Source organism: Melanotaenia boesemani, chromosome 16 (assembly GCF_017639745.1).
Source record: "Melanotaenia boesemani isolate fMelBoe1 chromosome 16, fMelBoe1.pri, whole genome shotgun sequence".
Lineage (NCBI taxonomy): Eukaryota > Metazoa > Chordata > Actinopteri > Atheriniformes > Melanotaeniidae > Melanotaenia > Melanotaenia boesemani.
In genome coordinates this window covers 23050456-23074115 of record NC_055697.1, presented here as the reverse complement: position 1 = coordinate 23074115, position 23660 = coordinate 23050456, and the positions used below count along the sequence as shown (strand labels likewise).

General features: G+C 39.5%; 1 protein-coding gene across 3 annotated transcripts in view; it reads right to left on the bottom strand.

The window, feature by feature from the left end:
• The window catches only part of akt3a (v-akt murine thymoma viral oncogene homolog 3a), a 56361-nt gene extending 34255 nt beyond the window's left edge, over positions 1-22106 (bottom strand). The window contains exons 1-3 of one of the 3 annotated variants that reach the window (XM_042009822.1): positions 21651-21934; positions 16571-17009; positions 786-879 (exon numbers count right to left, since the gene is read on the bottom strand). Coding sequence is in view for 2 of the 3 variants with exons in the window: in XM_042009821.1 (XP_041865755.1) it covers positions 16571-16616 (46 nt within the window). In the remaining variant the exon portion in view is untranslated. Of the gene's footprint in view, positions 1-785; positions 880-16570; positions 17010-21650; positions 21936-21984 lie in introns of those variants that run through there. The other 2 variants (XM_042009821.1, XM_042009820.1) reach the window with 2 other exon arrangements.
• Positions 22107-23660: the final 1554 nt, after the last annotated feature.

Here is a 23660-nt window from a genome sequence, read left to right as displayed (position 1 = left end):
ATGTTAAGAATTTTGGTTCTATTTTAAGCAATAATTCGACTCACAAATTACTACAATGACGGTAGATTCTGCTTGTTCAGCTGTGCTGTGTAACACCAGAACCATAACTGCAAAAAGCAGCTATGATGTGCCATCATGTGAATCAGATAAATAACATCAGACTGTTTAGTTTTTAATAAAAGGACACAGTATAAACTTGTTTATACAGAAATGACCTGCTGTGACTTGGTGCTGTACAGAAAACAAGATCAAAATAAATGAACGTGACCTTCTAGAGGAGGCGGTGGGTAGAGGAAACACTGGAAAACAAACTATAAAGTACAGTTTTTAATAAGGCTTAGTAAAAAAATACATCAGAAAGGTCTAAAGAATGGGCAGAGAAATGCTAATGAACAGGAAATGGGCACATCCTAAGCTTATCAAGATGAGCCAATGACGTTATCACTACAGCTGGGACTAAGTGTCCTATTGTGCATTTTCTGAAATTGTACTGCTGTCCTGCTCTGGTTAGGTTAAAATTTAAAATTTAAGGCTCTCTTGTCTTTTTAAAGTATCTTTCAAGCATAAATATTTCCTGTTCAATACTAATACAACATGTAAATGGCAGAAAGGAAAACATCTTTGATGCACAGTCACCATTGAGGTCCTGTTTGAACACAAAACATCAAATTTTCTCTATGTATTATTAAAAAAAAAAAAAAAACTGTTACATCAAGGAAAAAATGTCGATCCAAGGAGGCTGTTGAAATTTAATATGTGCTAAGAGGTTTTTTTTTATTTTTTACATCTAACGATGTAATTCAAAGGATTTTTTGATGGCCCCTCTGCCCCCTTTCACTGGATTTCTGTGCTGTGCTCTTCTGTTTGCAGAGGCCTGTCCTGTGAAGAACAGCCATTAGTGGCAGCAGTCACACCTGGGCCCAATATGACCTCCTGTACTGTACATGAGGCCGCATTCAGAACAAGCTCTTCTATTCACAAGGAGGTGGCTTCATGTTTGGGTTTCGCTACAATAAACAGCCTGTTTCATTCAACTGATTCTGCAAACTTGCCATGCTGATTGGTTTGTATTATGAACAACTGATTCTATGAATCTATGAAGTCCATAAATAACAAGACAGGTCACAGCACTGTCATTTACGCTAATACAGTGAAAACGTATTTTATCCAGATTTGCTTTCTTGCAAAAACACATGTGCAAAACTATAATGCAGAAGGCTTATCCAACATTATAACCAGACAGGGAATCTCAGGGTTTACATCTACAGCTAATCCTATCAAGAATATTAAACACAGCTCAGTCAGATGGTCTATTTCCCCTACATACACATATCCATCAATCCTCCCACACACAGCTACCAAGGCATAACACAGCATTGAAAACACAAAGACTGATCTGTTTGGATGGCTTCTGGCATGTCAAGAAGGTAAAAATACAATCTAAGCTAACCAGTACAAAAAGCCCTCGCATTTTAACATGCGATAACATTAGGAATGCCATGCTGCTTGTGTTCAGAATGCAGTGGATCAAATGTGATTAGGAAAGACACAGACAGCCAATGAGCTAGCTAATCAAATTGCACTGATTGCTGGTATATTGCCTCTCTGTTCTCTCTTTTGGATGGCATTGGGTGTTGGCACTGTGGAATTCTTCATTTATTTTGCACCATTGACATCTACATTAAAGCATTTATTTCCAAAATTCTCCATATATATTTTGAAACAGATGTAACGAGTAATATTTTAATCCATATCATTTGTGAAATACAGAAAAACCTGTTCAAGAGGAAAGTCAACCAAGGCCATCAATCTGTGTATTTTTACATTACTACAAATGATCAAATTCATGTAGTTTCAGTTAGTGAATGCATCAGAATGCTGCTGTTTACATATCTATTCATAACGTGTATTATTTTACCTTATACTTATTCCTTACACTACAATCATTTGTATTACAAATAATCCTCTAATAAACTTTCATAATCATGAGAGCCTTGGTTATGCTCTTACCAGTCCATTTCTAAAATCAGTATTTTCTTAAATTCAAACAATACTATTAATAAAATAACCCAGCAGTGCATTTATTCGAGGAACCCCATTTAATTCTGCCATTCATATTCAAATTCTGTCTATTTCTTTGCCTCATTGGATGTGAAACCATCCAATCAAAGGAGCCGAACAGCGCAGCTGGACCAATCAGTCAATGAGAAGGGCTGTCATCAGAAGAAGAAGGGGAAGGTCAGGAGACAGACACAGCTGTCTAAGTATTGCCTACAACAGACAGGCAACATGGGGGTGTGTGCATATGTATATGTGTGTGTGTAATGGTGGAGCCCAACCCTGTCCAGTTGAGCAGTGGTGAACAGGTGCAAAGCTTTGTGCATGAATGTGTGTGTGCATGTGCACCATTATTCTAGAGTGGCTCTGTATTATTAATTCAGAAATGCTGGGCTGGGCCGGGGCTGTGGGCGGCAGCTGGTGTTACGAGTGCATGCGTGTGTTTGTGCGGACAACATAAGACCCCCCCTGGTCTTTTGTGAAGCCATCATAGTTCCCAAGAGCCACAGAGGAGCACTGTGCTGTAAGTCTCTTCATGTCTGTCTGTAAACTTATACACATGCACACGCTTGCACAGAGTACACACACACACACACAATAACCCTATCCAGCAGGCAAGAGTAAACAATCAAGTACTATACTCCAAGTATTGTCAAGAGCATCACCCCCCACCTCATACTCCCTCCACGCACACACCAGCCCAGCCGCACCTCATTCAAAGCTTCCATTCATGTGTTGCACTGAAGGGTCGACAGTAAGTGCTCTCCACCTCGCTAACTGCTGCTCTCTGTCCTGCTTAGCTACCTATCTGTCTCTCCACCTGCCCCAGTGCACACCCATCTGTCCATCATTGTACATATTGGGTAAATCTAAAGGGATTTAGTCAGACTTTGGATATTTTTTATTTATCCATGTGCAATTGTATTAATTATTCACATATTTATTCATTTGTACAGACAGGTGATCGCAATCTCAACAAGTAATTGCAAAGCAATCATTTTACTTTTTCTTGATTTCAAGCCATTCCATGAATTAACTCATTTACAGCAACTAAAATCATATTTGTTTTGCCTCATCTGCTGCTAGATATCCATGAAGTCCAACAAAGACAGTTTACAAAAATACTGTCCAGTAACAGGAATGTGTGTAAGCCCCAGTAACTTTTGTTTTACTACTTATAGTTAGGTAGAGGAACTTTATTTATTACAAGAGAGATTGAAGGCAAATCACAGACTGACTGCACCGTGTCTACTTGCCAGTCTGTCACAGTCTGAGGTGACAAACAGCTCTATATGTCAGGCAGCCCATCTCATGCAAACCCGTTTATGACAGCATGCCCTCATCAGCTGGCTGGAATCAGGCAGTGGGGGCTCCACCACCAGTCATCCATGTTGTCAGTATGAGAAACAAATTAACTTATAAGTAAAAGTAAAAAATTGTAAAGAAGCATTTTCATTTCAGGGAAAACTACGCAACTTCTCAAATTTTTGTTTTTTAATGATTACTCTTGAGAAGTTATAACAGATATATAAATTTGATAATGAACAAATTGAATATGTCTACAAACTCTTCTGAAGTTTAAATATAAATATTTGCTTCATTATACTGAATGTGTGGGAACCGGAGGGTATAGACCAGCAACATAATCGAAAAGACCATTTCCCAGGTCTTTTGAAAACTCAAGATATTGTGTAGAAGCGCTCAAAGCACGGAGCAATATCTGAATATGGCAGATGTCCGTCCTCTTTTCTTCTCTGTTCTCCCCCTCCGCCTCCTCTCATACAGCAGTCTGCTGTTGAACCTCCTGTTCCAGCCGCTATGCTGTGAGACATCTGTACCTCTCTCACTGTTTCTTTCTTTCTTTTCCATCTCATCTTTCCTCTTGAACACATGCATGCACACATACACACACAAAGATAGAATTCTTTCCTTGATGACAGATGGCAAGTCATCAATTGTAGAGCATCAGCCTCTCAAAACACAGACACACAAACCGCATGCACATGCGAACACAGAAACAAACAACACCTCTTTGTCCTCCTGTCCCTTTGTGCCCAATCCCCTGTCAGATGCCTTGATTTCCTTCTTACTGAGAGTATACATTTGAGTGTGAGTGTGTGTAAGTGTGTGTCCCTCTTTACCTTGGTATATTAAGCACTAGTTTAATGAGAGCATGGTGAGGAGCAGGCACAAGCCAGTGGACCATATGGGGGCCATTTAGCCCCCTTAGAAGATTGAGCCAAGCCTCGCTGACATGATTACCACTGCCGTCCGCTGCTCTACACTGGTGTCAGATTGGGAATGGGGAATTTTATCATGAACAGCTAATTAATGATTGGAGCTTGGCAACAAGAAATGGAGGGGCCTGAGGGAGGATGAGAAATTCTGTCACTGCTTGCTCCCCACTTCCTCTTTGTTTTTAATCTGGCCAGCTAGCACAGACACACAAATACATGTGCATAGAAAGAATAAAAAGAAAAATAAATTAAAGAATGAATAAAAAATACTTTATTTATCCCAGGGGGAATTTCAATGTTGTAGTAGCTGTTTTTTAAAATAATAATAATAATAATAATAATAATTAATTAGAAGATGAGGAAGACAGTAAATTGTTCTGGAGGGTGATGACTGCTAGCAGGTATGATCTCCGGTACCTTTCTGCCTCGCAGAGTTAAAGAAGTCTCTCACGGAAAAAGCTTTGTTGCTTCCTCACTTTGTTGTGTAGAGGATGCAAAGAATCATCCTTTTTTTTCAGCAGCCTTTGCAGCATTCTTTTCAAGGCAATCCGCTCCAGCGGCTCCAGAGTGATCCCCAGCACAGAAACAGCCTTCTTGATCAGTTTGTTCAGTCTCTTTAAGTCTCTGGCTCTAATGCTGCTGCCCCAACAAGGCAGGATGTTTTCCACAGCACAGAAACTCTTCTGAATCAGGCTGGTGTTGGAAATGTGCTGAAGAATCCAACATAGTTGTTTTGAGTAGGTTTTCAGAACCCTAGGGCTAACACTGTCTGGATCTGCAGCCTTGTTCTGGTTCAGTTTCTCCAGTTGTTTCTTTACCTGGTTGCAGGAGACAGACAGGCTAGAGGCGGAGGCAGAGGAGGTCTTAGTGTGTTGTGATGTGGAGGGAGATGAGGCTGTGTTAAGGTCCATGACTGTGCTGCAGGGTGACAGAGTGGAGGTGTGACAGGAAGGCTGTGTGCTCGTGGAGGGTGTGAGTGGTCTGTTGGGCTGGAGGCATGGGGTGAAATGAACCTAATGAAGAACAAGTACAGCTCACTGTACTTGTTGGGATAATGCTTCTACACAGAAGTTGATAATCTGTCACACACTCAGTCATGGCATTAATGTTATCTCCATGTGGTTAACAGAGGACATTCTAGCCTGTGGACTCACAGTACCTTCTCAGAGCATCTTCGGTTTCATTAGACCAGGTTCTAATTGTCTGTGTGATGAGTGGGTTGCTGCTAAACGATGGGCTTGTTGGTGGAGGTGAGAAGAACCAGATTATGGTGTAATCTTCCTAAAGAAGGCAGGTCAGAGCATTGCATTTTTAACATTTACAAAAAAATAAATCAAACATCTTATTTTCTCTGGTGGACCAGTTGACAAATTGTTGGAATGTAGGTGATGTTGCAGAGACGGAAATGTTGAAGTCTTCAGATATCGCAATGCTTTAGGATCCTGTGCTCATAGCCTAGCAACGGGGAGTTGATGACATCACAGCAGTGATGACAGGTATGATGTAAACCGCTAATAGAATAACACAGGTAAACTCTTTGGGTAAATCAAATGGATGAAAACGCACAGTTAGCAGTTCAATGTCCCTTGTAGGGATCGACTAATACATCAGCCGACAAATATATATCGGGCCGGTATTTACGTTTTTTTTTTTTGTTTTTACTTGTATTGCCAATTTCTTTTTTCCGGCATGATTTACGGACATAAGTCCACAGGTAGCACTGTATGGTTGGAAACACTGCAGTCACGTGCAGAGCATGCATTACTCCTCCCCCACTAGCAGAGTGCTGGTAAAAAGCCTGCTGCATCAGCTTAAAAAATGGCAAGTTTTTTAACTTTTGAAGCATCTTTTAAGTGTTTAACTTAGCTGAAATATAACAATACACTTTGAAATTAAAACGCAGGAGTTTGTGGATCAGAATGGAAAACAGGAATGCCAAATGTCGCGTCTATAAAACTGCTTGCCCTTGTATTTAGCTGCAGACAGTTGCAGGCTATGTGTACATAGCTTACCAACATCAGTCACAGGATTAACACTAGAACTCCCACAGTCAGGAAATTTTTCAAAAGGCTGAAGTCCCCCTGGCTCGCCGCAGTGCCAATTTACAGCTCATTAACTACTGTACATGTTCTCTTGTAAATTAGTACTATTAACGCTTTCCCGAAAGAACCACCCTCCTCTTCACTTCTAACTTTCAACTCAGGTCTCTGATGTAGGTTTTTACTGAGTTTGAGTTTCCTACATTATGACCAGCACCTCATAAACTGTGAGGATTATGAACTTTCAGATTTGTTATTTTTAAAATTATTGTTTTTTTTTTTTTTGTTTGTTTGTTTGTTTTGGGCTTTTAACATTGTTATTATAGTGTCATTTTTATAATGTAAATTGATGGAACGAAAGAAAACGGCAGCCTGTATCGGCCATCGGCTAAGGCTGATGAAAAAAATAAATAAAAAAAATCAGTATCGTATTAGCATCGGCCCTAAAAACTCCACATGGGTCGATCACTAATCCCTTGTGCAGATCTCCTTTAAAGTGATATGTCCAGGATGACGCCAACTGGTGGTTAAAAAGCACTGCAATTCCACTCCTTATAGCTTTCCACTGGCTTGCTTTTTGTGGTCTGCTTGCACAGTTTTAAAGCAGTGTATGGGATTTGTTCATGCAGCCATGTCTCGGTGAAGCACATAAAACTGCATTCCCTGTATTCTTTTTGGGACCTTGTTAGCACCCCATGCTTGTCCATTGTGTTAGCGATCTCAATGTTACCCATCAGAATGGTTGGAAGAAATTGCTTGAATCTCCACCATTTTTCTCTCTGCCTCGCTCCTGCCCTGCATCCTCTTCATTTTCTCTTCAACTCGTTTGGGATTTGGTGTGTTATTTTGCTGATTATATTGGTTTTGGATACCTTAATGAGTTGATCCATTGCTGGACCATTAAAACAGTACTATGTTTACATTACAATCACAATGCTTACTTTGTGTGCTTTGCATATACTGTACACAATGTTCTTTCTGTGTTAATGTGTTGTTGTGTGTATTTATTCATGCATTACATTTTCAGTGTGTCTGTGTGGCAAAGCAGGCTGAAGCCAGTAGCTTAGTTAATCCTGTCAGAGACAGATTACAGGTGGGGAGATATAAATAGAATGACTGTCCCTTTAACCCCAGCACTGTGACATCCACATGCAGCTCAACTATTAAGTCAGATGAAAGAGAATAAAACCAAGTCTACTGAAGATGCTCTAGAACAGCCATTTACTCATGAGACCAAAATGTTCAGACCCTATGTTCAGCAGAGTGAGATTAGTTGGTAAGCAAGCAGTGTTGAGCGCAAAATCACTTTTGAATGTCAAAGGTGATTCTCATTTAACATGACTAGATCACCATTGGAACAGTTGCTGCACAACTATCCGTACTCCAAAGGGGGTTAGTACCTTTTCATTACCTCATGTGCAATACAGAGACTTAAGTGAAAATGTGCAAACCTGTACAGCCATATATTAGCAACCATGCATAGTGCAGTAGAGTAGCAGCTGGTGATGCAGACCACGTCTCTATTTTCTATAAATGTGTTAAAATGCATGGTTGCGATTTCTTCCTGCTAATATAGCAGATATGAGGCAACTGAGTCTTTTCCAATTTATCCCACACAATATTCAATTCAATTAATTTCAATTTTATTCATCCAAAAACTGCGTCCTGAATTTTGGGACAGTGGAATTTCATGGTTATTATCCTGTGTAAATCTTCGCCATCACATTTGAAAATTAAATGAATTAAATTAATGAAGTTGTAAAATACATTAAAAAATCTACAAATCTGCAAAATTATTGTTTTTCTGCCAACACTAAATATGCCTTTTCCCTTTGCAGCTATAGTTTTTCACTGTAATGTCTTACGTGAGATAGGTGGCATGCAGTCAGTGCCTGACTAAAAGGTTGGTTAACAAGGAAGCCTGAGAAATCTACAATCCATTGTCTCGGATTGGGATTTAGCTTGCAGAGGCAAAAGAGGCTTAGCTACGCTGAACTTCCATCATTGTACACTACTTAGATAAAATTAGGTGTAAGGGGGGAAAAAAACACTGATGCTTCCATTGTTATTATTCCTGCTCACTTATTTGCAAATTTAAAAAGTTAAGCATGCATCAGTTTGCATCACCTCTTTCTTGGCTCATTTAGCCATTGTTATGCACATAAAGGGGAGATCAGTTATTAGTGACAAAAAATGTTCCAAAAAAGTGTTCCAAAAACTACATAAACCCTAAGAATGATAATTGCAAACGTGTAGAAAAATCTGCTGTATAAAAATACCTGTGTTTGTGTGTCCAGGTAACAATGAGGCTGCCAAATTACAACATTTAAATTAAGATTAAATTATTTAGTTAAAATAATAATAAGATTTAAATCCAATTATTTGGTCATAAAGCCTTTAAAAATATACATTAGCATGATTACAATATCTTTAATGTAGAAAATATACGTTGGCAGCTGATTTCAGTAAGTATCAGAAATGTTTCAATTCATGCAGCAAACATGCTAAGAATGGTTTATGATTTCCTAAGACAGTTCACCTTTGCTCAGTTCAACAGCTTAGAGATAACTGTGTCTCATCTGACAGCCATCAAACAGGATGATTCATTCAGAAACATTAAATAAAAAGTGTCTGCAGTAACTTTTAGCAGTTGCTGCCTTCATGGATTCCATACAGAATGCTGTAGCAGAGGTTGCTCTGGAACTGATCCACTGTTTTACAGTTTGTGGTAAGGTAGCAGAATGGAGACGAGAAAAAAACATGAAGGATGGGATGTTTTAGAGTTAAAACAGCTGTCATACTGCCTTTGGCAAACATGTGTGGACTGCTGTCACTAAACGATTAGTTTGAAACCACCTTTACTCTGCCAAAATTAACAAAAATATACAGAGGGGGAAAAACATTACCCATGCAACATTATCATCTGCTTAAGTAAATGTAGTAATCTTAAAGTTTAATAAGTTAAAGATGAAATTTTTTTTAAAATTAAATAAATACTAGCAACCAGTGCCTTGTTGTTAGCCCGAAAAGCATGTCTAAGACACGCTATCAGACTGTACTGTTACATTATTTACCAGAAGGAGTGTTTAGTTGATCATCTATCACACATGATAGCAAGAAACGGCAACTGTTGATTATAGTTATACAAAGCCTCCAAATAACACACAAAATTTTATCCTTGGTTGGTTTTGACATCCATAAACAAATTCTGATATACAAAAAATATATAACAAATATAAAAATGAACACACAAACTCTAATGTGTTTTACATATGATTATAGAACGAACCGAACATAAAAGAGTACTACATGGCAATATTTGCTGACCATAGTCCCATTCTGGGGTGTCTTTCCTGCCAGCTACCTCTTACACTAGCTTTTAGCCCCTTCACACTAATCTGTTGGCCTAAATCAGCCAATCCAACCCCCACTCAAACCTGCCTCCTCTAATCAGCCCAAAGCCTACTCCAACCCTCCCACAGTACATCAAGGTGTTAACTACACACTATTCCTTAAACTAATCTCTGTGTTAGTACATTTAAACATAGATTCTGGTTTCCACTTATACTCAGATGGCTTTATCAAGTAAGGACAAAGGTGCTCCTCTAAAAAAGATCACAACAGAATACTGCAGAAATAATAGTTTTCATATGATTAGTCGACTGGTTTCTTATGATCAGTTATTGAGGAATGAAGTGTGCATCAGGAGTCATGGAAGTTCAAAAAGACTGCCCTGAAACAACGTCCTTGTAACACTGTTTGACGAGGCTGTATTCAGGATGGGCATTAAAAAATAATGCAACAAGTGGCAACGTGAAAAAAAAAAAAGAAAGAAAGCTTAAGGAAAAAAACATGCTTGTTGCTGCATTCATGTTTCAGACTGAAAAGTCTGAACATTATTCAGTTAAAGTTGGTGTTGAGTTAATTTGAGTTAGGGCTATATTGTTATTTTGTCTCCATTAAAAAAAAAAAAAAAAAAAAAGCACCCTGATTTGGGGAGAGCATTGAAACCCTAAAGTTGTGTTATATGGAAAGGAAAGGTGAAGTCGGCCTCTCGAGGCCCTCTTAGTATAACTCTAATGGAACATAAACTCCATCCAGATAAACGGTATTTTGTCTAATCAGATATCTTGTGTAAATTTACATTGATATAATCCAAGATCTCGAAATATCGCACAGCCCTAAAACTGAGTTTATACCTTTAAAGGGAATTAAACAGATTTGTCGTATTTAACTTTTGGTGTCCACCAACCGATGACAAAGCTTGCATTTTACGGATAAGGCAAAAAATATATATATATATATCGGAAATCAGTTATAGGCCATACTGCCCAGCCCTAATTCAATTCAGAGTTTGGTTTCAGTCTCAACCCCACTTTCATGGCTTGCTTTAGCTACACTCAGTCTCTCTTACGATCAGTCTTTTTTCTCTTTTTTTCTTCTCCCTTTTAGGTTTTCTTGGCAATCAGCAACCAGCTTAGAGTTGCATTACCACCAACTACTGGGCTGGAATGTGTTGAGGGATGCACAGCTGGCTCTGTAGGTGAATCCACCAAAAATGTCTCATGCTTATCACAGAGACTGACCAAAATTTAACCACGATCTAATTTTAATTCTTATTGCCCAGCCCTAGGTTATCTTCCAAAAATTATTGTCTAGGACGGTGCTTCTGATCGCATTTTCTACCAAGTAACAGGTGTGCAGATGTACAGTATGTAATATATTTAAAACAAAATGTGGTGATAATGAATTGAATTAATATTCAATATGGACAATAATCTGAAAAGTGGGTATGTGTGACCGTATGTGCACCTATCCACATTATGATCAAACATTTGAGGTCAGCATTTTGATGATCCTGAGCTGCAAACTAATCCCATTACTCAACTTCTCTTCCCTTCTCCCCCCCATGCTTCCTCTATCCAAGTTCTCCATCTGCAATAATCAGCACTCCATTCATTGATCCATTCATTCATTTATCCGAGGCAGCCTCGCTCTACATTAGTCCATTCACACACCCATCCATTAATCCATCGGCTTGCATTGCTTTTACAAGGATGCTTCTCTAACTGCTGATCGTACCGACTGAATTTAAAGAGTTATTATGTCTAAAGACATTTATTTCAGAACTTGATAAACATGTGCAAAGTGATGTTGATGCAAAGCACTGCCGATATAGTTATGATGCATTATTGCAAGACAAAATTCCCTTAAGCCCATTCTCTGACTAGCTGATACTTTGGGGTCAAGTTTTAAAGGAAGGGTAAGAGATCCTGAAAAAACAGTTTGAGCAAGCTACATTTTGGAAAGACATATTTCAAAAGTCCAAACATCTTTTTTTCAGATTTCCCCTGAAGCCACGCCTCCAAAGCACAGAATTGCGCAATGTTTGTTCCCGAGGGTTCACAAGCACTGATTCGCTAATCTTCGCTAACGTTTTCCTCATGGTGATGTGTGTATTTAAGTTGAGTCGGTAAACCGCACACACAACCAGATTCACCTTGAAAAATTCAAGCATGTTTGAAATACTGCGACTACCAATTAATATTTTCCAAAAGTCATATAGACATAATGTTATCTTACCTATCAAGTAGTAGAGCTGTTGCTCAGCTCTCTATCAGCTTTTTTTCTTGGAAGTGACTTCTCTAAAACAGTTTTTCTTTTCCGACTTGATATAGGCACCTTTTCTGTCATAATGTCCCTTACGTTTAAGTGTGTACTGTAATTTGATGAAGTTAGCTAGCCAAGCTCTAGCTCTCACACCATTGCCTCTACAAGTGCTCCAAGCCTCTGAAAGCATGCTATTCGTGCATGAAAAAGGGTAAGAGCAGAGGGGGTGAGAGACAAATGGCAGTTGAGCTTGACAGACATATCACCAACCAATCTTTTAGAACAGGCCAGTTAAAATGATTGGATATGGTGTTTTTCTCAGTCTCGTCCATTCTACAGGTGACTAAATTATTTTTGTGTTAGAGCATTTAATTAACTGGCTGCAATCATGGTGTGAAGGGGATTTTAAGCAATATAATATAAAAAATGCTCCTAAAAACATCTCCTTACCTACACCTTTAAGGTCTATTATCAAAATTTCTGGTAAACAAGGTGATAAACAACAAGTTTAGATTAGATTGTGGTGCACCTGCTAATTTTGAGTCACCTCCCTCTGTTCTATGGCAGTTGAATCTATCAAACTATCTGTCTCTCTGCCTGTCTTTCGTTTGCTATTTGTCTGTGGGCTCTGCAGACTAGTCCGTCTGTGCTATGCTGTCAGTCTGTCTGGCTGACTGCCATTATCTGCAGTGTAGAGTGACTCATTCTTAGGACAATGGAGACAGTTTGTAAAGCCACACTGGAGCGTACACTTCCTCCGGATGTGCAAGAGGATGCCATTCATAACAAAGCCTGCAATGTCTGCCTGTCAGCTACTGCCCTGTATATGCATGTGAGTTGGAGAAACAGGGAGAGAAGAGAGGAGAAAAGAGGAGAGAGGAAAGGAGAGGAGAGGAGAGGAGAGGAGAGGAGAGGAGAGGAGAGGAGAGGAGAGGAGAGGGACACAGCAGACAGTGGTGGCGGTGGCGGCAGTAGCGACTGGTGATTGATATCAGAGATCTGGCACTGCCACCTGATCCAGCCAGCCAGCCAGCCTCCAGCAACACTGAACTCACTGAACTCACTGAGCCAAGATGGCTGCCTCACTGCACTGCACTGCACCCAATGAACCCCACAGTAGGATAATGAATACAGTAAAGCAAACTGAGTTCCCAGAGGGATTACATGGTAGAGACGACGCACGGAGGAAGAGCTGCTAAAAGATGGTGTTGCTTCTCAATACATATTGATTTCTCATAAGATCATGACAAGATGTAGGCATGCTGGGACACATTTAAAAAAAGGATTTTTTATAAAGACAGTATCTAATAGAGCCACTTTCTGACTGTATCCATTTCAGTCAGACCAACACTATGATCAGACTTCTGGATATCATGTCAAGATATGCCCAGCTGGAGCAATACAGAAACATTCAAGAGAATGTGCACGTTAAATAATGTAACACTGCACTTAATTCACGATTCCATCACATTAAACCAAAGAGAAATTTCCAAACCAAAATTAGTAAACTATCTGCTTCGTATTTAAGATCACAGTGTTTGAGAATCGAGTAGTTTATTAGCAGAGAACTCTTGGCTTGAGATATTGTTTAAATTCTTTAACTTCAAAATGCAGCTAACAGTAAACCAATTTAAGCTTAACCTACCTACATAAGATCTTCAATAAGGTGAAGGTTAAAAAGGAAATACAATGTTTACCTTTGAGATAATTGCATTGGTTGTGTTAAAATCAAGTTAGATAATATCTCAGCTGTTCATGATGGTAACTATGTTGAAAGGAAGGTATGACCCTCAAAAAGCTGTCAGTAACCTCAATAATAAAAGGAAGAGGGTAGCATACACAACATCCTTTTTTCATTATCTGATATGTGATTGCTAGAAACCCTAACCCTGATAAACAATGAGTCATTGATCTTCCATCATTTCAAAAACAGTTCTCTACCAAGACTCACTTTACTTTGACAAAGATGTATCATTTCTGATTAGTAACTTTGCTGAAAAAAAAAAAAAATAAAACACCTCTGGGGGACAGGCAGAGTGTCAAAGAAAAGACGATGCTGTTCTCCTTGTTCCTCCCGTCCCTCCTGGCCATCTGTTGTGCTGACTGCTGTGTGGGCTGATGCTGGTGGAGGTAACAGTATCCACTGCAACAGTGGCTGAGTGTGACCTCTGTGGCCTCACTCGGGTTTACAGGAGGTAAAGTCCTGGCTGCAGCAGAAATGAAGGTGCGTGTACTTCGGTTTAAGATTTTCACCGCGAGATTAAACAGACTAAAAGTGTTGCTGACTGAAAGGAGAGCAAAACATCTGACATCTGCCCTCAAAACACACAACACAAAGCTCTTCCCTAGGCTACACCTGCACTCAATTTCCCACTATTCTTAAAGTACCGTTCTGATCATTGAGTATTAATAATAAGGAATATAACAGGTTTTCAAACATCTGTTATAATGCTCCTCCAGTAAGTTTGTTGTTTTGATAATAACTATTCATCACATAAAGAAATGATTCGGCTGATTGCACTCCACACCCTGAGTGGATGAGAAGGCTCAGTCATCTGAGGACACAGTTTACTGTACTTTGTAGAGATGATCTTCCAAATGTTTGCCTCTGTGCTGCAAGATCATTTATGAACTAATGGTTGTGAGGAAATAGAGTTTTAAAAACTTACAGCTTTTAAATTATTGCTGCACATTTATATCAGCACTGCCAAGTCTACTAAGATACTTGTGCTGCTGTTATTGTGGGCAATTCATTAGCAGTAATAACAATCAGCATCCTCTGACGTATGTAGTTTGATGTGTCTCTGCATCATTCATTTACATACCTGTAATAACTGAGCAACTTTTCCCATTAAAAATCACCACAATATGGGATACTTTGTGTTTTGGTCAGTTGACAAACATTTCTCACCAGACCAATTAGCAAATTAAAAACTAGAAACTCATTGACAAAAATTCAAAAACAGCCATTAAAGATTATCTGTTAAAATGATCTCAGGTAAACTACAACAGTCACCAAAACTGCACAGTGAAGCACTTTCCATGCAGGGAACACACAGAGAGAAGTAACTGTAGCATAACAGCTTTTCTTGGGCATGTGTATCTTTCTGAGTAGATGTTTCACTATATTGCCGTGTCTCACTAATGTTTCATTTCAGTAAAAAGCTGTCTGATGACAAAAACTGCAGCTTTTGCTGTATCATGACCTGGACAGTGAGTCAGCACACTGACCCTGCACCACTCCCCACAGACCAACACAGACAAAGATTTAGCATATGATGCAGACAAGCATTCATATTCCTGACACAAACAAACACCCCTCCTTCCCTCCCTAACCTCTCTCTCATGCTGACAGACCCCGGTATCGCTGCGTCGTGACTGAGGGCAATGTGTTTTCCCCTAATATGCACACACGAATGAGGATCGCACCAGCACGCTGACACATAAAAACAATGCCCCCCCCCCCCCCCTTACTTCAGAATACATGCTGTCTTCTGCTTGTGTGTGTCTGCATGTCTTTGACAGAGCAAAAGAGCATGCAGTCCATCCAGTGAGGAGCAGCAGGTTCTGAGCCTACATTACCCAGAAACCTGCTGTGAACTATGCATCCATGTCACTTCCTGTTCAACAGTTTCTGTTACACATTCCTAGACACCATCACATAGTCAAGGAATGATATTCATTGGCTTAAAAGTCTGGAAATCCCCTCTTACCCAAACACACACACATAAATTCAGAAACACTTCAACTTGTGCCTGGAGGAATCAGCTCCAACAGACACACGACTCTGTGAAATTGTGGTTCATTAGAGGAAAGAAGAAGAAAAAAAACAAAACATACAAAGCCCCAAAGTGCACATCCAGAACTGCAGCCATCACAGAGCTACATCATCAGTTTTTTGGCTGCTTGTGTTTAAGTCTGACCCCCCCTCCACAATCAATGCAAATGACTTTTCACCTGTTGCAGCAAATTCATTGAGCAGGTTGCTGGCTGTTGAGGTCTAACAAGAGGGAAGTGATACTTTTTGCTACATGCTCTTCAACTGTAACAAACTTTCCTTATTTCTCACACAGCTGGCTCTAAACAGGATGTGTTGTCACAATGCCTCAGAGCTTCAACTGCTCCCTCAAACCCATGTCTTATGACTCTCAATGACACCATTTAGGATATCTTCTGAGTTTAAGACACATCTCTGTTTGACACCACTTCAGAAATTCAAACTGATTTGATTTAACAAACTAGATGAGACACTATTATGAGAAAAAAAAGCATTTCTCCATGCAGTCTAAGGGTGTTGTAGATGTTACTACAGTAACTGCACACACACATACCCTTGCACACTGCTTATTCAGACACAACCTGAATGAACCACACAGAGGCTTAGCAAGCAAACATCCAGCTAGGCTTATCATGATACACACTCAAACATATAGGGTACACTTGGACAGTAGATAATCAGACATCCATGTGATCACACACACAATCGCAAACACTTCCATCCTCCCACCGGCACATGTGGACAGGCATGGCCAGGCCCTCAGTCTAGACAAGAGGCAGAAAAGAAGAGAGAGAAAAGAGAGGCACAGTGGAGGGAAGTAGAACAAGAGAGGTTCAGGATGTACTTACCCCGTTTCTGGAGCCATCCTTCTCTAACGATGGTGACATCGCTCATGGTTCCTTCACGCCGCGTCTGATGCCGCTACACGCCTGCTCCACACAGAGGGAGAGGGAGGAGGGGAGGAGAGGAGGACAGGAGAGAAAGAGAGGGAGAGGAGAAGAGGAGTGGAGGTGGGGGGGGGGGGCTGGCTCTCCCAGCCTCCGCGTCACTCTCCCTCCCTTCCTTTCCCGTTCACCCTCTAGTCCGCGCAGTCTCTCTCTCTTAGATACACACAAACATGCGGCGTGTATGTCTATGTGTGTGAGTGTCGTTTTGCTTCCTGTTGTGGCTTATCTCCCTGCACTGCCTCCCTTCTTCTCCTTCTGTTTCTCCCCCTCCTCCTCTTCCACCTCCTCCTCCTCTCGCGTTCCCTCTCCAGACCTTCCTCTTCAACAGTAGTGACTCAGCCTGGAAGGAAGTGAAAGGAGAAAAAGAAAAAAAAAAAAAAAAAAAGTAAGGCATGGACTTATTTTTCTCCTCCTCTGCTTCACAACAACTGGCAGGAGAGACAACAAGTTATTGTGGGGACAAATGCTTCCTCTTCCCCCACCCACCCAATCATACACCCAGTTCCTCTTTCTAAAGCCAACACTCTCTGATAAACAGGATGAATTTATTGCTCAGCTCTTGCTGAAGTAAAAACTGACCTTGATTGCTAAACCCACATCTCTAAGCTCTACTTCTGCTTCAGCCACAGACAGTTTTGCTGTGGTTAGAAGATGTTGAGTACAACATCTAGTCTAGCTGTCTGAGTTTACTGTATTTCTGTATGTTAGGTTATTTTGTTAATGTGTGCATGTAGGCTGATCTGTCTGTCTGTGTGGGAGGTGGGAGAGCATCTCAGGACTCTGGAGTAGAGCTTAGTTAAAAATAGCAACAACGGCAGTTAGGGATGCTCTCACACTCGCTTTCTCTCAGCAAATCTCTGCACCTCTCTGTCGTCTCACTCCTGTTCTCCATCTCCCCCCTCTCTGCATAGCTGCTGCGTTCACCTCAAATGCACCCTACTACGCTATTTTACACAACCCGCAAAACGTTACACTGCTTGGCTTGAATGGAGATCAGCATTACTGTGGTTAGGCTACAGTCATAGTCCTCTTGCTGGAAATCAGTATTCAGATCAGCTAGTGTCTGCACTGCTGCAGACACATGGAGGGAGGGACTGCAGCGTCAGAGCGAAGGCTGGAACACTCTCTCAGACGACAAATATACCCATGGATAGTTTTTTTTTTTTTGTGCTTTACTTAATGTTGAAGCAGCAGAATCGTGATTAACTGGAAACCAGGTGAAGAGATGCAGACATGTAACATATCGAAGGCAACTTTAATAAATGTCATGATTAAAAAAAACAAAGCATCTTTTCATTTTAGGCTACTGGATGGATATATCAACTTAAATAAGTGCATTGTTTTTTTGTTTTTTGTTTTTTTTTATGAAATCTTGTGACTAAATAATAAATTAAAATATGTCAACATGTCAGTGTTAAAAAAAAACAAGAATTTAAAGAGCGCAGACATCCACCAAGCCATAACGTCACTCAACTGAGAAAAACCCCAGAAGGCCAAACTTTCTATCCAGTTACCAACCCCAATGCCAACACTCTTATGTATGCTTTAAGCTAAAATATCACTATTTCCATTAACAGCATAAATACCACATCATATTTAGAATCATTGACCCTGGAAACATACCTTTAGACACCAAGGTAATGCAAATGGCTATGATAGTGTGGAAGTTAGTGTACTAAACATCTACCATGACATCAATTTTTTTTCCAATGATTCTAGACATTATCTGTTGAGTGAGAAGCTGCAATAGCAAAATTATTCCTATCTCCCAATAGTAATGAATCTTTTAAAATATTCCTGGATCCAGACAGTGATCCAGATCACCCCCAAAATGTAATCATTTGTTCTTTATTCCATTTCTGATTTTCCTGAAAATGTAATCAAAATCCATTCAGAACTTTTTAAGTTATGTTGCTATCAGAAAGACAGACAGACAGACAAATGTTGCTGAAAACATAACCTCTACCTTGGTGGAGGTAGAAATTGCCTAAGCTTCAGTCTAAGCCAGGGATCATCAACTCCGGACCTCTTGAGCCAAAGTCTTGCAGGTTTTCAATGTGTCCCTGCAGGTCATGGATCTATCTATGCAATGTGTCCCACCTGGTTAAAGTGAAATAGTTCTCCAACAGCTTGTTGTGAAGGTCTGCACCAGCCTCTTAACGACCCATGAATCAGGTGTGCTGCAACATAGACCTGTTGAAAACCTGCAGGACACTGGCTCAAGAAGTCCGGAGTTGCTGCTCTAAGCAGTACTTGGAAAACATAATGTGTTTAATTTACATTAAAAATTAACTGTTTAGCCCACAATTCATTTTGGAGACATGTAGGTATTTAAGAAAAAAAAGAATGTTCTATAAAAACTATAAGAAGCTGTATTACCACTAATTACCAAGAAAAGAAAATTCACCCCGAGTAATCATATTAAAGGGGACCCAGTTCTTTATTTAAAACAGTACGTAAATGCGAACTGGATTGCACTTTAGCACTGTGGTGTTAGTCAAGGACACATTAGCTTTCATTTTAATCTGGACAGCCATAGTCCAGACTGTACTGAGAAGAGAAGAGAAGAGAAGAGAAGAGAAGAGAAGAGAAGAGAAGAGAAGAGAAGAGAAGGGAATCCAGACATTGGTAACCTCTTGTCACCAGAACGACTGTTGCTATGGTGATGCATGTACTGCTGTGATGAACCAACCATGGGGAAGCACAGGGAAAACACCTGATGGACAACCTTTATTTCATAATGTTCAACTGCAACAATGTGGCAACAATGACAGAAATAAAAAAAACTGCAGAGAGGAAATATAGAATCATGAGTGACATGAAGACTGAAGAAGGAAATTGAAATAATGATTGAGACATTAAACTACTAATATAGTGTAACATTTATAGAAGTTCATATTTGTTTCTGAAGTCCTTTTTAAATTTAACTGTCCAATGCACAAATATGCATACCATAATACCCATGAACCTCACCCACCATTGCCACATAGTAAACATGATTAAGAAGTTTTAACTGGATGAAAAGGAAATTCATAAAAAATTAGAACAAAACAACTTTGCACAAATTATTGAATTGACCCACAATTAGTTTTAATTTTGACTAATAATCTAAAGGGTAATTGGATAACACCGTACTATCGTTATCTAGGACCCTGAAAGAACCACTTCAAAGAGGCCGACGTTTAGACCCAAACAACTTCCAAACACTCTTCAAGACAAGTCTGGTAGATGTTTTATCAATGTTATCCCATACACCAGGGATCACCAACACTGGTCCTTGAAGACAGGTGTCCTGCAGATATTGGATGTTTCCCTGCAGCAGCACACCTGATTCAAATGAATGAGTCATTAACAGACTTGCGCAGAGCTTGACAACAAGCTGTTGGAGATGTTATTTGAATCAGGTGTGTTACAGTAGGGAACACCGGGCCTCGAGGACTGGCATTGGTGATCCCTGCCATACACATTGCCATACACTGATATATATCTGCCACTACTACTGTCATGTACTAAAGCCAAGATGGAAGAGAATCTATTAACTTGTGCTAACTTGTATACAGATCACAAGAATGTCCAATGTTTGCAAATTGGCTAAAACATGTTAAAAAAATAAATAAAATAGCTTCTTTTTAAAATGATAACATTATGCAGACAGCATTATATAAGATATTCCAAAGGTGATCATTCCATGGTAAATGAGCTCTAAAGAGAAAGCTACCCTACAATCCTCTTGTCAGGACATACCAGCACATCTTAACTCATCTCACCTCTCTTCAACCCTTCCCGCCCCAATCACTGGCCTCACACAAACTCTGGCCGACATCCACTGAAGTGAACCCACTATCCCCATTTAATGAAAACCAGCCTTTGGCAGGACCTGAAGAGTCACACTAAGTACACCAAGGATGCGTTTAAACCCATTTTTTTTTATTCATGTAATGCACATCTGATAAAAGCATTCATCTTAATCAATATCCTACAAGGGTTACCTAGCGGGGCATGATAATTATGGTTGCCTTTTTATCTAGGACGATTGAATTCTGTGTTTTATGCAGCTGGCAAGTAAAAGCCATACTGATGCTTTCATTTATTTTTTCATGTTAAAATTGTGTTATTGTTGGTAGATGTCTACTACTCATCCATGGTGCTTTAAATTTTAAGTTAACCCTATTTCTAATAAGCTGATAACTAATCAACCTTTCACTTAAGTTTTAATCAGCATAAATCCTCCTCATTTAGCCGACACTGGTCCTTATTTTCTCACTGGAAACCTGTCTCTTGTGCACCCTGGATAGGATATGGTGGGTAGGGATTACAAGTGAATGGCCCTCATTTTCCAGACAAGAACATTTAGCTGCTAAGGAAGCAAAACATTTAAGACCATGCAAGTCGTTGAAAAAGCTTTATGTTAAGGCCTTCTTAGGATTCAAGGGTTCACTTTGTTTTCTTTTGTATGTTAAAACAATTTGCAAACACTGGGAGTGTACTGGGTGTGTGCGGCCATTAAACTTGTTAGGGTGCAGGTAGTGAAAGAGCCATAACACTGTCCATGTGTAAGGGAGAGCTGACATGAAGTTTGCACACTGAAGCAGTGGTCATGCTTTCGACTCTGACGTCAGTATTATATAACATTATGTGAGTTTATTTAGCTGGTAGGATTAATCCGAGTATCCTCCTTGCTACTGAGATCACAAATAATACAAACAGAAGTAACAACTGCACGTCACGGTGAGAGCTGTCGGTTTACTGATGCATGTTACACGCAATATGGTGGAAAACGGATGTAAGCAATTGAAAATATTATTTATCAACTTCAAATAAGGGGCATAGATTGTATGTTATTTCTCAAAGCATTACCCCAAAGTGTCAAACACGGGGCCAACACATGTTCTTATGACAATGACCCGCATGATCAAGCTAGCTTTAACGTGGTTCACGTCATATTTACTGTCAAAACAGTGCGGCTAGCTTGCAGTATTACCTGTGGCGACAGGTACCGTGTTATCCCAGTGCACCTGCTCTTCACAAACCGCTCGGGTTATTTCCTTTTCCTCCCTTCTGAGTGATTGAGGTGAAGCTATCCGGGATCCTAAGCTAAGCTAAGCAGTTGATGTTTCGAGCCGGGGCAGAAATAATCGTTTGGAGCTACTTCAAACGGATTTCCGAGAAGCTGCGAGTAGCTACCGTTACTGCAGCCAACGGTTGTTTTGACTCGCAGGAAAACTAGTGACGTCATTCAGGGAAGCATCAACCCCGTGCCCTCGTGCACCACGCCTCTATTTTCACGCAAACTCACAGTCGCACACACATCCTACCGTCTCGCTCTGTTCTCCTGCTTTCGATTTGAACGGTTTCTGCTCGGCGTCTAATTCTCCTCCACTATGCACTTCTCTCATCATCTCATTCTAGTATCCCGTGCGTCTCTGCCGGTTAATGAACGAACTATCGCGAGAGTTAGGAGTTAAAGCGGTTTATATGTGAGCTAACTGGATCTTCTCTTGGTTACAAGCGCCTACATTATGTCATGCAGTGAAGATTTGTGGATGGTAGAATAGAGTAGAGGAATAGAATAAGATTAATAGCAAGTCTATCAGAATGGGAAATGTTGTAAGTAAAACCAGTTATATTCGATATTTTAAAGTCGCAGTATTTCAAATAACGTTAATTGCTGTTTAAATTCGCAGTCCCCCAGATATTTACATGTCTTTAAATAGTATATAGTATAAAGCTAGTTAACTTATCAAAAAAAAGTGTTTTGGTTAAGTTAGCCTAAATTCTTTAAAACTAAAAAACGATTTGTTCTTGCCTCTGTAATACACAGAAGTACTTTAAGTGCATCTCTCTCAATATATGCTGCAGTTTTGGGTACCTCTGATGAAAATAGCTGATCTGTAAACAGTTAAGGAGAAAGCAAATCTATAAATTAAATCTACAAAAAATGAGTACAGCATTACTATTTTAAATAAATTTAGGATTTTATAATTTATTAATGTAAAATGTATACATATCCCAATGCAAACTGACCTTTACACGGTGAACCTTAGATGTCCAAGTTCAAGTGAATGCAGCACGTAATTTACTTAAGAACACAAAACCCTACTTAAGGATGTTTGCACAGGTATGAACTACTGTCCCTAGGTACATAAACATGGCAGAAGACAGGAAATGGTTTTCCTGCATAAGAATGAGAATTCTTATGCATTTTCTTTTCATACCACTGAGGCCAAACTTCATTTTACTTACCGACATAGGGATTCTCATGCTTATGCCTGTAAGTAAAATTGGCTATTTTTTTCCCCCAACTTTTACATAAGATGATTGCTTTAGTTATGAGAAGTGGTTAGTTATTATTACAGTCATCATTTAAATGATTCCTTCCAAACAGAGAAAATGTGAAAATATATTTCAAAAACAGACTTAAAACAGAGAAAATTGCTATGAGGATTATTGGGAAATCTAATTAGAATCCCTTAAATGCCAAAGACCTTCAGTGAGTTCTAGCAGTCTACAGTGGCCATGTGCTGCTCTGCGTGTTATGCAACCGTACCGGCACAAACTTGACCTTCATGGAAAAGTCCTCGGAAGAAAACAAATTTCTGTATCTTTACCACAAAACTCATAAAAGTTTGCAAATTAAAATCTTAACAAATTCTGGGAAAATGCCCTGTATTCTGGTTCTGGGTTCAAATAAAACTTTTTAATTTATATAAATTTAATTTATATAAATGATTTATCTAATGTTTCTAATGAGCTTACTCCAATAATGTTTACTGATGATACAACATTACTTATATCTAATTCAAACTGTAATTTACTTATGAACCAAGCAAATGCTGGATTGTCTGCTTATGACAAATGGTTTAAACTGAACAAATTATGTCTGAATTTAAAAAAATCTAATTACATTATTTTTAGTGTTAAAAAAAATATCATATTTTAACAAATAAACTTAAAATTGCTTCTGCTGAGCTAACTCAGGTCTCTGCCACAA